Source organism: Ctenopharyngodon idella, chromosome 20 (assembly GCF_019924925.1).
Source record: "Ctenopharyngodon idella isolate HZGC_01 chromosome 20, HZGC01, whole genome shotgun sequence".
Lineage (NCBI taxonomy): Eukaryota > Metazoa > Chordata > Actinopteri > Cypriniformes > Xenocyprididae > Ctenopharyngodon > Ctenopharyngodon idella.
In genome coordinates this window covers 11,711,496-11,724,615 of record NC_067239.1, presented here as the reverse complement: position 1 = coordinate 11,724,615, position 13,120 = coordinate 11,711,496, and the positions used below count along the sequence as shown (strand labels likewise).

Genomic DNA, 13,120 nt, shown 5'->3' with positions numbered 1-13,120 from the left:
CACCTTGGCCTGGGGGTGTGATGGTGATAGTCTGCCCTGTAAACTCCACGTCAAAATAGCGAGTGTCTGTCTCTGAGGTTACCTGGGGCTTAAAAGGTGGAACAAGCTGTGGAGAAACAGAAAAACAATATTATACTTGAGTGACCTCCATTTAAGACCTAAAGGTATTTTGTCAATAACTACATGCTGTATTATTCACCTTCTTCTCATAAACATCTTGCCACTCAATGCCTTCAAAGAACTTATGCTGCATGATTTCTTTTGCATCCTCTGGACCTCCGCCTAACCTGCAAAAAACAAAAAAAACAAAAACAAAACAAGAACAGATAAACAAACACCTGAATAGCCAGATTCCCTTGTTACCTTTAAGGCCTCTTCCAATAACAACTTTCAGAAAACTGTTAACTAAATCACACACTCATACACAAAACTATGCTTTCACTTATTTTTGACAGTCACACATTTCTTAGTTCTATGTTACAACAAAGCACCTCTTTCACAGCAATTCCTTAAAACATAGCAGAGCTTTTCACACTTGAAATAGTTTACCCTGTGTCATTCTAAAACCAGGGTAAATGGAATCCTGGGTTTGAGTTGTTGTTTGCATATTTGCAGTGTCATTGTCATTAAGTGGATGAACGCAGCACGGACCATTTACATAAAGGCTCTAGCATTACACATCCTGATATTATATTATATTCTCATCTCATTATATTTGCTTAATGTACTATCAAGTTTTTTCCTGAATGGACTTTTCAGACTATAAAAGGTAAGAATAAAACTCACCGCTTCTAAATTACAGTTGTAAAATGTTCCTCTACCCACCTCCCACTATAAGGAACAGCTGTGTTTAGAAGGACACTTAACCCAGGGTTAAGCGCAGTGTGAAAAGCCCTATTCTGATTCACACTGTAGGCCTATTTGTCAATATTATTTGGTTAGCTAGTCTGAGCTGGTTTTAGAGGGGTTTTGACCCCTCTTTTTGCTGGTCAGGCTGGAAAACCACCTGGCTGACAAGCTAAAAGACAACCAGCTTAAACCAGCTACTTACAATTTAAACAGGCTAAGACTAGCCAATCAACTTAGGTTTCATTTTAGCTGTTCAGCAGGGATATATAATAAAAAGTGTTTACTCCATTCAGGGTTGCATGTCAATTACAACAATTCAAAGAAATAAAAATCTACTAAAAGACTCAAACTTCCAGGTTATGTAATGAATCAATTACTTGAGAGAAACACATCCTTCATTTATTCTTCCTTCATTTATTCATCCTTCATGAATTCTTGAAACAATGTACATTGAGGGGACCAAACAACACTAAGAGTGACTTTACAACATTCAGAGGTCTCTCACCGCTGTTTTGGGTCTTTCTGGAGCAGTCCTGACAGCAATGATTTTGCCTCAGGCCCAAGTGTACGAGGGAAACGGATGTCATCCATGAGGATTAATTCAAAGAGCTTCTCATGATCCTGGTTGTAGAAGGGCAACCGGCCGCACATCATCTCGTACATGACCACACCCAATCCCCACCAGTCCACTGCCCGGCCGTAATCATTGTCCTCAAGAACCTGAAAAAAAAAAAAGCAACAGAGAACCTGAGCCATAAACTTTGAATCTGATAATTTCAAAAGTGGGGCAAACGGGTCAAGATTTTGCTGGTTAGCATGGTAGATGACATAACTACATTATTAGGGCAAAAAAGTGTGTCTGTGCACTGACAAGCATTCAATAGCTACTGTGTGTTCTGACAACATCATTTATTTTTGGCTTGGCACTGTGTATGTACTGCTAGTGGTGCCATCAGCCAATCTGCCTTGTCATGAAATAATGTTTTCACATTTCCAGAGTGATTAATGACATGACAGAACAGATGATTGTATGTGGAAATGGTTAAAGTTGATGGTGCTATATTTTACCAAACATATTTCTAAATGCTTGGATGATGGAAGTCAATTTCAAGTCAAAACCATTTTTATTTTTATTTTATTTTCACAATACACATTGTTTCAAAACAGCTTTATAGAAATCCAAGATGTTAATGTTTGTGATACCTTAATGCCTAAGTGTCCACATTTAGCAGTTTTGAGCTGGGCAATAATTTACATATGGGGATGATTATAAAAAAAAAAAAAAAAAAAAAAAAAAAAAAAAAATCAAGCAGTTGAGATTTGCTATTTAGTACATATCGCTTTATGTGAGTGTGCCATGTAAGAAATAATCCACGGCTAGCTGTGCATTAAACAATTTTAATGCACAACATGGAGGCAAAGAACCACCTGATGCGAAGTGGAGTGCAGTTACTTATGTAACCCTGGGTCCCTGAGTAGGGAATGAGACGCTGACGCTATAGGAACACCCTCCAGGTGTAACGATTGTCTGAACTTAGAAGCGTAGAGCCTCCTAGTAGAAGGGGCTCTTGCATTCAAAATGGTCTCTAATTTCTGATGAAAGAGCAGATCTAATCAAGAGCCCCACCAGCGAGAGACTCACTCTGTCATCACTTTCCTCAGAACTCCTGGAAGCAGACTTACAAGCGAGAAAATAGACCAATTGGGAGTCTACGGAATAAGAGAAAAAAATGGAATAAGAGAAAAAAAATGTCTTGTTGTGCCTTTGGATGTCAGAATTGGGATAAAATATCAAATGGTCTTCATCAGCATCGTCAAAGATGCCCTTTATGGTTGCAAGCCATTAAACGGACAGACTAGACTGATGAAACCCGTGATGATTAGTCTACTTTTAAAGCCAGAATTTGATGTAAACAATAGATCAAATAATATTTAAACCTTTCAACATTTTACATTTTTTTCCCCTCACAATTCTGACTTTTTTCTCACAATTTAGGTTTTTATATCTCCCAATTCAGATTTAATAACTTGCAATTATGAGTTTATATCACAATTCTGAGGAGAAAGTCAGAATTGCAGGACATAAACTCACAATACTGAGGTGAAAAAAAACTGAATTTAGACTTTTTATATCTTGCAATTCAGATTTTTCTTCTCATAATTGTGATATAAACTTGGAATTGTGAAAAAAAAAGTCAGAAATGTAAGATATAAACTCGAAATTACCATTTTTATTCTTTTATTCTGTAGCTTCTGCAGAACGTCTAGGTTACTATTGTGAAGGAGGGAATGGAGACGTTACGTCAATACTGACGTAATGGGGTCTCGCTTGGGAGCCCCAATCCCTTCAAATGGTACAAAACGAGCCAATGGGAATTGGCCAGTGAGATTTACATGCCGCGCCATACCCACCCGGCACATCCGGGTATAAATAGGACCGGCATACTCACTTCCATTCATATTTTGCTGAGGAGCCGAGATAGGTATCCCAAGGCGCGCCGTTGGCACGGGGGACAGGGGGGTCAGGACCCCCGCAGTTTTAAAATGACAGAAATTGACCCCCGCACATTTGATAAGGGTTGCTTAAGTCAGTATCAAACTAAAACAGCATTAAAAAAGCTACAAACTAGCTTAGGATATTTTCTTTCAAATGAGACCATTTTCAAGTTTCTGTGAGCTTTCGTTCATAAATAATCAACTGTTTTGTCGCGGATGTGCAGAACAGGAAATGCGCTCTCTCGAACAGAGAAACACGCGAAACATCTCCAAACCATCGATCAAAGCGTGGTAACGTTTTCTGAGGACATGTCGATGGTATATAAATCATGCCGAAAGTTAGCGTTTGTGGGGATGTCAATCAAGCCAACCGTCCATTCAGAACCCGAGAAATTTGACACAGGCTGATCTCTCACATTCAGTTCCGGCTGACACGCGAGCTGGCTTGACTGAAGTATTTGTGAGTTTTCGTGAGGATTTATAGTTTATGGACTGTTTTGATTTCGATAATCACATCTATCAACGGAAAAGCATCCATAAAAGAGATCTTTGAAAGCGAAACTGAAGTGATGATTGCCTCGGCCAGCGACGCAATGGGGAGGACGCACAAGAGGAGAGGACTCGGCGTTTGGTATGTATAAACTGTATTATTGCATGTACAATGCTTATACTCATTTTTGATTGAATTATTATTATTTTAAAATGTGAAAGAACAGCAGCCAATATGATAAACTATTATAAATTTGACCAAAAAAAAATGTCAAAACTATACGTTTGGGATATGGCAAGGCTACTTGCACACTGCACAGCTGTATTACAGTGCAAAAACTGTGTATATAAACAGTAATTTCTTTGTTTCAGTTTCTGTTGAAGATTAGTGAGCAGCAGCAGCAGCTGGCATCACATCGTCAGGAGGCAGACGGGTGACGCTGAGGTGATGCTCAACACAGGTGACAAAAATGATGCACATATAAGGAATTATACAAATCTGGAGGATGTTCTAGATTGTAATAGAGTCTTGTGTCTCCTGAAAGAATAAAACTGATCAAAATCATAAAACACCTCTTTTCTTGTTTGTTTGTTTGTTTGTTTGTTTATTATAGCACAGACAAAATATACTATAATATATATCACTTTTAGCAGTGTTTATGTATTTTCAAAGGGTTTTCTGTAAAATAACACTGCAATATTGGATTTATACCACTGTAAATGGTATGGGGAGACTTTTTATTTAGGTATACTAAATACAACATATACTATAATTTTTTTTTTATCACTTTTAGGAGTGTTTTATGTAACTTCAAAGGGCTTCCTGTAAAATGACACCAAGATTTTGTATTTAAAGCACTGTGTGTGGGTATGGGAAGCTATACAATTTGGGTATGCCAAATCCAGGTGGAAATCCCCAAAATGGTCCCAGTGCTTAGGAGGTTAATGTTCAGGCAAGTTTAATATATGATGGTGGTCCGATGGTGAGTCTGAAGTGGTGGTCCGATATCTGGAAATCTGATCTTTCTATCTGGGCTTTTGCTTACAATTTGGTCCCCCCTACTTTGAAAATGTCTCCTGTACCCCTGAAGGTTTCGGCGATTGAGAAAACTACAGAGCTCATTTCGGCCAAGGTGGACAGTTTAGCAATTTCTGTGCAACAGCTCATCGTTGAAGTTAACTCTCACGACAAACGGTTGTCCCTGATGGAAAAAGAAATGCAAGCTCTAAAGGATGAAAATGCGACTTTTAAGTCTAATATAGCAGTGGCTCAACATTACACTCGACGATGGTCCCTCAAATTGCATGGCTTGAAGGAGGATGATGGTGAAAATGTCAGACGGATAACTATCGATGTTCTTGCGAAAGTTGCTCCAGATGTTCAAGACCAGCTTGATCGGGTGGTGGACGTAATTCATCGTCTTGGTCGTAAATCAACACCACCAAATGCTATTCATAAGCGGCCCATTGTCATTCTCTTCTCGATGCGCCGTTACCGTGACGAGATTTGGAGGGCAGCCAAAAACTCCAGATTTTTACTGGACAACGCGCTACATCTCTGAGTTGCTGTCACCTGAAGACAAAGCGACAAGAGAGAAACTGTGGCCGAGGGTGAAGAAGGCTAGAGAGGAAGGTAAACGGGCTGTATTTCGTGGTCCATATGCATACATCGAGGGGAAAAGGATTGACACCAATGACTTATTGAATTCTGATTGAAAAACCACAAAAGGCATCTTCAAACTTTTACATGCCGGGCGTTTTTTTTCTTCTTCTTCTTTTCACTGAATGTTTACTGCCTGCTGCATCTCCGGGTTTTCACATTTAACCCAGTAATTTCAGCTTCAAGACATTAGGTCTTGAAGCTTGGTAATTTTTGAATTAAACTTTTTTATTGTTTTTCTTTTCTTTTATTGTTGTTTAGATTCTAGTTCTTTTTCGCAATGGACTTTAAGTTTAATTCTTTGAGCACAGCATCTTTGAATGTAAGGGGCGTTCGAGAAATTACAAAGCAAAAGGCTTTATTTCTTTTTTTAAAATGGACTGATGCTGACATATTTTTTGTCAAGCGACACATTCTACGGACTTGGATGAAAAAATGTTTGGAAATCTCAGTGGGGACAATCTATTTTTTCAGTCACGGCACTTCGCATTCAGCGGGAGTTATGGTTTTGATGAACAGATTTAAAGGAAACGTTCTGAACTCTGTTACGTGTGAAAACGGAGGATGGGTTATTCTGACTGTGAAATTGTACAATTCTATATTTATACTTTGTAATATTTATGGTCATAATTCCAATCCTCCTTGTTCTTCTCAACGTGACGCACAATCTAACTTAGCTTCTCTATGTGCCAACTTATCACTTACTGATACTTGCCGATTCTACAATCCCGGGATATCAGAATATACATGTTCTAACAAAGACAAATCTTTGCAATCTAGAATTGACATGTTCTTTATTTCTACCTCTACTTTGCAATATGTCAAGGAAATTGTTCATAATTATGCCCCTTTAACTGATCATAAGCTTATTTCTTTAACGCTTACAGGCACAAAAGAGAACTCTAGTCTTAGAGGGTACTGGAAATTTAATAATAATCTTCTTAAGGATGAATACTTTAATAATAGTGTTAACAAAATTGCCAATGATATTTTGGGAGGTCTAAAGGAAGGATTTAAAAGTAAATGGGAATTTTTCATATATAACGTCAGAAAGATTGCAGTTAAACCTAGTAAAGAATTAAAAAAAAAAAAAAAAAAAAATCAATAGACTAAATGAGCTAGAATTAATTGATAAATTAGGGAAATTGGAACAGAAGCAAAATCTTACTAAGGAGGAAGAAGCTGAATTAGTCTCAATTCAATCCCATCTAGACCTGATCTATTTAAATTTGGAAAAAGGTGCTTTTATTCGTTCTAGGGCGAAATGGCTTGAAGAGGGTTTAAAAAATACAAGTTATTTTTTCGCACTTGAGAAAAGAAATTTTAAAAGAAATGCTTTAACTGCTTTAAATATTAATGGGAATCATTGCATGGATCCAAAAAAAAAAATTTCTGACTTTGTTACTCATTTTATAAATAACTATATAATTCCAAATTTGATCTATATAATTATGAAGAGATTATGATACAGATCATAATTTGATCTGTATAATTTCACTTGATAGAAAATTGGAGACCAATCTCTCTTCTAACAATTGATTATAAATTAATTACTTTAGTATTTGCAAATAGATTACGAGAAGGTTTAAATAAAATTATTAGTGAATACCAATCAGGTTTTTTAAAATGTCGACACATAACTAACAATATTAGGCTTGTGCTAGACCTTTTGGATTATGCTGAGAATGTTGATGAAGGGGCAGTTAATTTTTTTCTGGACGTTTATAAAGCGCTCGATACAATTGAACATGAATTCTTATTTAAAACTATAATGCTTTTTGGATTCGGAAATAAATTTTTAAATGTAGTTAAAATGTTTTACAATGATATTAATAGTTCCGTAATACTTCACACTTCCACCTCTAAAAGATTTAACATTAACCGTGGAGTACGTCAAGGTTGTCCAATTTCCCCCTTTTTATTTTTGTTGGCAGTTGAATTATTATCCATTGGTATCATTAATGATGAACAAATTCAAGGTCTCCAAATTTTTGGTAAAGAAATTAAAATATCACAATTGGCAGATGGCACAACTTTATTTTTAAAGATCTTATCTCTTATTCCCAATGCTATCTCCTTCATCAATATTTTCTCCAAGGCTTCTGGTTTAACTCTTAATTTATCCAAATGTGAAAACCTCCCTTTACACATTTTAAATGATAAAGTTATTAATAACATTCCAGTGAAGACCACTGTCAAATACCTAGGAATTCTTGTAACAAAGGATGTTACAGAAAGACAAAACTTAAATTTCTCCTCTAGATTAAAAAAGACAAAAGCGTTATTAAACTGTTGGTTACAACGTGATCTCTTGGTTTATGGTTGTGTCCTATTATCTAAAGCAGAAAAACAAATCCCAAAGACCTAAGAAAAGGGTTCTTACTAATAAGAAAGCTGAAAGGGGCTTGGAAATACTTTATTTTGAAGATGTTAATAGAACTTTTAAAGTCAATTGGATTAAAAAAATGTTTGATTAATCGTAACTCCCTTTGGAACCACATCCCACACAGTCTCTTTAACCAAATAGGTGGCTTAGAATTTCTGTTAACTTGTGACTTTAATATTTCTAAACTCCCTCTTAAATTGTCCAAATTCCACCAGTAAGTGCTTTTAGCCTGGAAAATTTGCTACTCACACAATTTCTCTCCTCATACTTCCTTCATTTGGAATAATGCCAATATAATGACTGCCAATAAATCTTTATTTTTAAGGAATTGGTTTAACAGGGATATTAATCATCTTATGAATATGTTAATTATGGGAATCTTTTAATTAATGAACAATTCATGTGAATCCACAGTGCATCCCTGTGCATTTTAAGGAATTTAATTTGGTCATTAAAGCTATTCCTCCTACTCTTGTTCATCTTGTTAAAAGTCATATTCATTATAACTCTACAATAATGAATAAAGTCTTGAACTGTTTGATAAAAAAATGCAATAACAAACATATTTGTATTATTTTCCAAAAACAAAATAAAATAACACCTAGAGGAAAATTCTTTTGGAACTCTATTATTGATAATATTAATTGGAAGGCTGCTTGGTTAATCCCCTTTAAATATTGTATCAATAACAAAATTAAAGAAATACATTTTAAAATGTTGCATACCATCTACCCTGTTAAATCAATAATTTCAAGATAGTCTGATATTGATGATTTATGCTCCTTTTGTAAAAATGAGAAAGAAGTGTTAACACATTTGTTTTTTGATTGTAAAATTACCCAAAATTTTTGGAAGGAAATGGCAGAATTTATTTTTAATCTAGTAAAGGATAAATACTGTTTTTCTTTAAAGGATATTATTGTGTACTATGAAAACAATGTTAACAAAGGTCTTGAATACATTGTTAATTTATTCATATTGATGGCAAAATTTCATATACATAAACAAAAATGCTTAAATTCATCTCCAATATTCAAGGTATTTTTAATGTAATTTGATTGTTTTATATCTTCTCTGAAATTGTTAAAAAACAAAGTTACAAACAACCAACACTTTGTATTGTCTTATGCTATGCTCTGTAAATTGTTCCATTTTCATTAGGCTAATTAATAAAAAAAAATTTAAAAAAAAGGTTTGCGACAATACGGTTTCGGGAAACAGTCGTAACTAGCTAGTTGATTTGTTCAACAATGCATCGTACTATGGTAGTTCAGCAGCGAGTTACATCATTGTTCGGGAAACGCACCCCTGGTTGACTACCTACTGTAGCTGTAGACAGCACACCGGGTCCACTCTGAGATTGTAAAATCTAGCGAATCTCTGCAAATGTCTGCCAGAGAGGCACCGTGCGTCAACGCCCAGGGGGAAGCAACACCCCGAGTGGAGTGAGCTCTCACCCCGAGGGGGCACGGCTCCCCTTGGGACTGGTACGCCAAGGTGATGGCATCCACTAGCCCAGGGGTGTCAAACTCATTTTAGGTTGAGGGCCGGATGGGAAAAAAAAAAAATGTAACCATGTGCGGGCAGATTTTTTAAAAAAAAACCTTATAGTGAGCTGACAGTTACATTAATATTAACCATACAAACTACACATTAATTTGCAAAAGAAAAAAGAAAAAACACACTGCTCTTTGAAAACTGCATTTGTTTTTACTGTGAAAAGACTTTATTAGATTTTTAAAATAATGTTTTATTTGATATTTTTATTATTTATTTATTTTTATGGCCAATTCCATTTTTTTTTTTTTTTTTTTTGGAGCAAATTTAATACCAGTTGCCAATTTTTTCTTTATTTTTTTATTTGTTGTTTATTTGTTCTATAACAGGCCAAACTAGCCTTAAACAAAAAAAATATGTGTAGTCTTTCGGTATACAGGCACCACTGCATTTTGAGCATGAGCAGTTGTTTCTGATTTAAATTAGATTGTATAATTTCAAGATTTTCATAAAGAAAAACAGCATAGTCTGACTTTATTGCTTTGTGAAATTATCCCCCAGTTTCATAGACAAGGCTTAAGCTAGTCCTAGACTAAAATGCATGTTTGAGCTGTTTTAACTGAAAGTAACTTGCACTGACATATTTTAAAATATGTCACTGCCATTGTTTTGTGTGAAGATGTACACCAGTAATGTTTTTTTTCTAGGGTATGTTTATAAACTTAAATACTTAAATAATACTTAAATACCCTAATTGAAATAAGGCTTAATCCTGGCTTAGTCTAAACCCTGTCTGTGAAACCGGCCCTATGCTACATAAGACACTTGCACAAAACAAAAATAGCAGACAGACTGAATGAAAATGCAAATTCACTCTCTGATAGTAGGTGGCGCTTGTGGAACAGCAGCGACATAGCGTTTCCTTGGTTAAATTAGGTTAAATTGCTTTTAAATTAGGATACTTATACGGAGATCGAAACTTTTCTGAAGACAGTTCCCTTGTAAGCTACATTCATATAAAACCCAATTCAATATTTATATTTTTCTTCCTGTATTTCACAAACAGTGAGCTTAGCCTGGTACAGTACTTGCTCTTCTCTTTGCGTCAGTATTCAGCATGTGGCTGTGTTAACGTCCTGTTTATAGACTTCGTAATATTTCCACACAAACGACAGTTTTGGAAATGATTGCAAAGCAGTTTGTTTGCAGGTCCAGAATAGATATTGGCCAAGATAAAACTAATAACCTTTCGGATTTATGGACAGTGGACCATGCATAACTGTTTTTAATTATTGTTCAAATCATCCCCCGGGCCGGATTGGATAACTTTGTGGGCCGTATTCGGCCCAAGGGCCTTGTGTTTGACACCTGTGCACTAGCCAGTGGGCCAACCTCTGTTTGGAGACAGCCTTTCCCTTCTGCTGACCTCCAAAGCAGACAAAGAGCTGCTCTGAGCTTCTGAATCTCTGCGTGCGGTCCACGTAAGCGCGCAGAATGCGAACAGGACAAAGCAACGCAAGGGCTGGGTCTGCCTCCTCCAGGGGCAGCGCTTGCAAGTTTACCACCTGGTCCTGGATAGGAGTGGTGGGAACTTTGGGCACATATCCAAGACAGGGTCTCAAGATGACGTGAGACAAGGCCGGCCCAAATTCCAGGCACGACTGACCGAAAATGCTTGCAGGTCCCCAACCGCTCTAGCCGAAGTGATAGTGTCAACTACCGCTGGTGGTAGGTCACCTAAGTCCTCTGCATCCCATCCAGAGACCACACATGGAGGTTCCAAAAGTCAGGACATGGGTGCCATATGGTGCCCCGTCCGAGAAAGCAGGTCCTTCCTCAGGGGAATCCGACAGGGAGGGGCTGTCGCGAGGAGCATCAGCTCTGGGAACCAGGTCCGGTTGGGCCAGTAAGGCGCAACTAGCAAGACCTGCTCCTTGTCCTCCCTGACCTTGCACAGAGTCTGTGCGAGAAGGCTCACTGGGAGAAATGCATATTTGCGTAGGCCCCAGGGGCAGCTGTGTGCCAGTGCATCCGTGCCAAGGGTCCCCACAACTGGCAGTGTGTGGACTCCTGGGAGGCAAACAGGTCCACCTGTGCATCGCCAAATCGGCTCCAAATCAGCTGGACCACCTGGGGGTGGAGTCTCTATTCCCCCAGGAGTGTGAGCTGTCGTGAGAGCCTGTCGGCTGCACGATTGAGCTCGCCCGGGATGTAAATTGCACGTAGCGACCTGAGCCGCTGCTGACTCCAGAGGAGGAGATGGAGGGTCGAGTTGCGACACCTTGATAGTTGATGTATGCTACGGTTGGTGTTGTCTGTCCGGACCAGTACATGCTTGTCGTGCAGCAACGGTCGGAACTGGTGCAGGGCAAGGAGTACTGCAAGCAACTCGAGGCAACTGATATGCCACCATAGTTAGGGTCCCATCCAGGAGCCCCAAGCTGCATGCCCATTGCATACAGCACCCCAGCCGGTGGTGGAGGCATCTATTGTGATGACAACATGCCTGGACACTTGTACTAGGGGCACCCCGGCCCGTAGAAAAGCAAGGTCCGACCACGGGCTGAATGTACGACAACAACTCGGTGTGATGACCACACGGAGCATGCTGTGGTGCCATGCCCATCTCGGGACTCGGCTGTGTAGCCAGTGCTGAAACGGTCTCATATGCAACAATCTGAGCAGCGTGACTGCGGATGCCATACGCCCCAGGAGCCTCTGAAATTGCTTCAGTGAAACCGCTGTTTTCCACGTGAACGTATTCAGGCAGTTCAGCACCGACTGCGCGCGCTCGTTGGTGAGGTGCGCTGTCATGTCATGTAGTCCAACTCCACACCGAGAAAAGAGATGCTCTGCAAGGGGGAGAGCTTGCTCTTTTCCCAGTTGCTCCGAAGCCCTAACTGGCCGAGGTGCCTGAGCACCAGGTCCCTGTGTTCGCACAACTGATCTCGGGACTGGGCCATGCCAACATAGACGGCCACAATCGCTGTCTCACATGCCTGGGCAAACAGCATGCGATCGTGGCCGTCAGATGAGGTCAGGAAATGACAGCATCCAGAAACACACGGGTGAAAAGACATCTTGAAAAAGACGCTGAACGCCCGCGCTTGCTCTTTTAGGGACTGCTCTTTTAGCGAAGCGCTCAGGGATGAGTGCTGCACTGCCTGTGCCAGCACGCTGTCACACACACACACCGCTGAATGCGCCTTCCCACCAGCCGAGAAGTTCACAAGCTGCTGCAGACGAGCAATAAAAATTGCTGTTGAGGAGATGGTTTTCTCATAGCAATTAAAATTGCTGTTTGCTCTTAGTAGCTTCTTTTTAGAAATTTGCATTTTGCAGGTAACTGGAGAGAGCGATGAAACAACCGTTCGGCTCCGAAGCAAAAGTATGAATGTAAGTGAATATGCCGGTCCTATTTATACTCGGATGTGCCGGGTGGGTGTGGCGCGGCATGTAAATCTCACTGGCCAATTCCCATTGGCTCGTTTTGTACCATTTAGAGGTGATTGAGGCTCCCAAGCGTGACCCCATTACGTCAGTATCGACGTAACGTCGAACGTGACTGACTGAATGGGAGCTGTTTTCTGCCACCAGGTAGGCTCCGCCCACAAAAAATGTCATCGCTGTTTGCAAATATCTAAATGGTCTATTGTTGCAGTGTGAGAAGTTCGACAAGTTGTTGAGTGCAGTTTCCACACGACGAAAGCCAAAACATTTCCTGTGAGTGTCATTGCTCATAA

At 39.1% G+C, this 13,120-nt stretch overlaps 1 protein-coding gene across 5 annotated transcripts in view; it reads right to left on the bottom strand.

Moving 5' to 3' along the window:
• The window catches only part of LOC127502735 (RAC-alpha serine/threonine-protein kinase), a 36,534-nt gene that overhangs the window by 4,978 nt on the left and 18,436 nt on the right, over positions 1-13,120 (bottom strand). For 4 of the 5 annotated variants that reach the window (XM_051876026.1, XM_051876027.1, XM_051876025.1 and 1 more), the window contains 3 exons: positions 1,355-1,569; positions 200-287; positions 4-106 (listed from right to left, as the gene is read on the bottom strand). In XM_051876026.1, coding sequence (XP_051731986.1) covers positions 4-106; positions 200-287; positions 1,355-1,569 — 406 coding nt within the window. Of the gene's footprint in view, positions 1-3; positions 107-199; positions 288-1,350; positions 1,570-13,120 lie in introns of those variants that run through there. The other variant, XM_051876029.1, reaches the window with a different exon arrangement.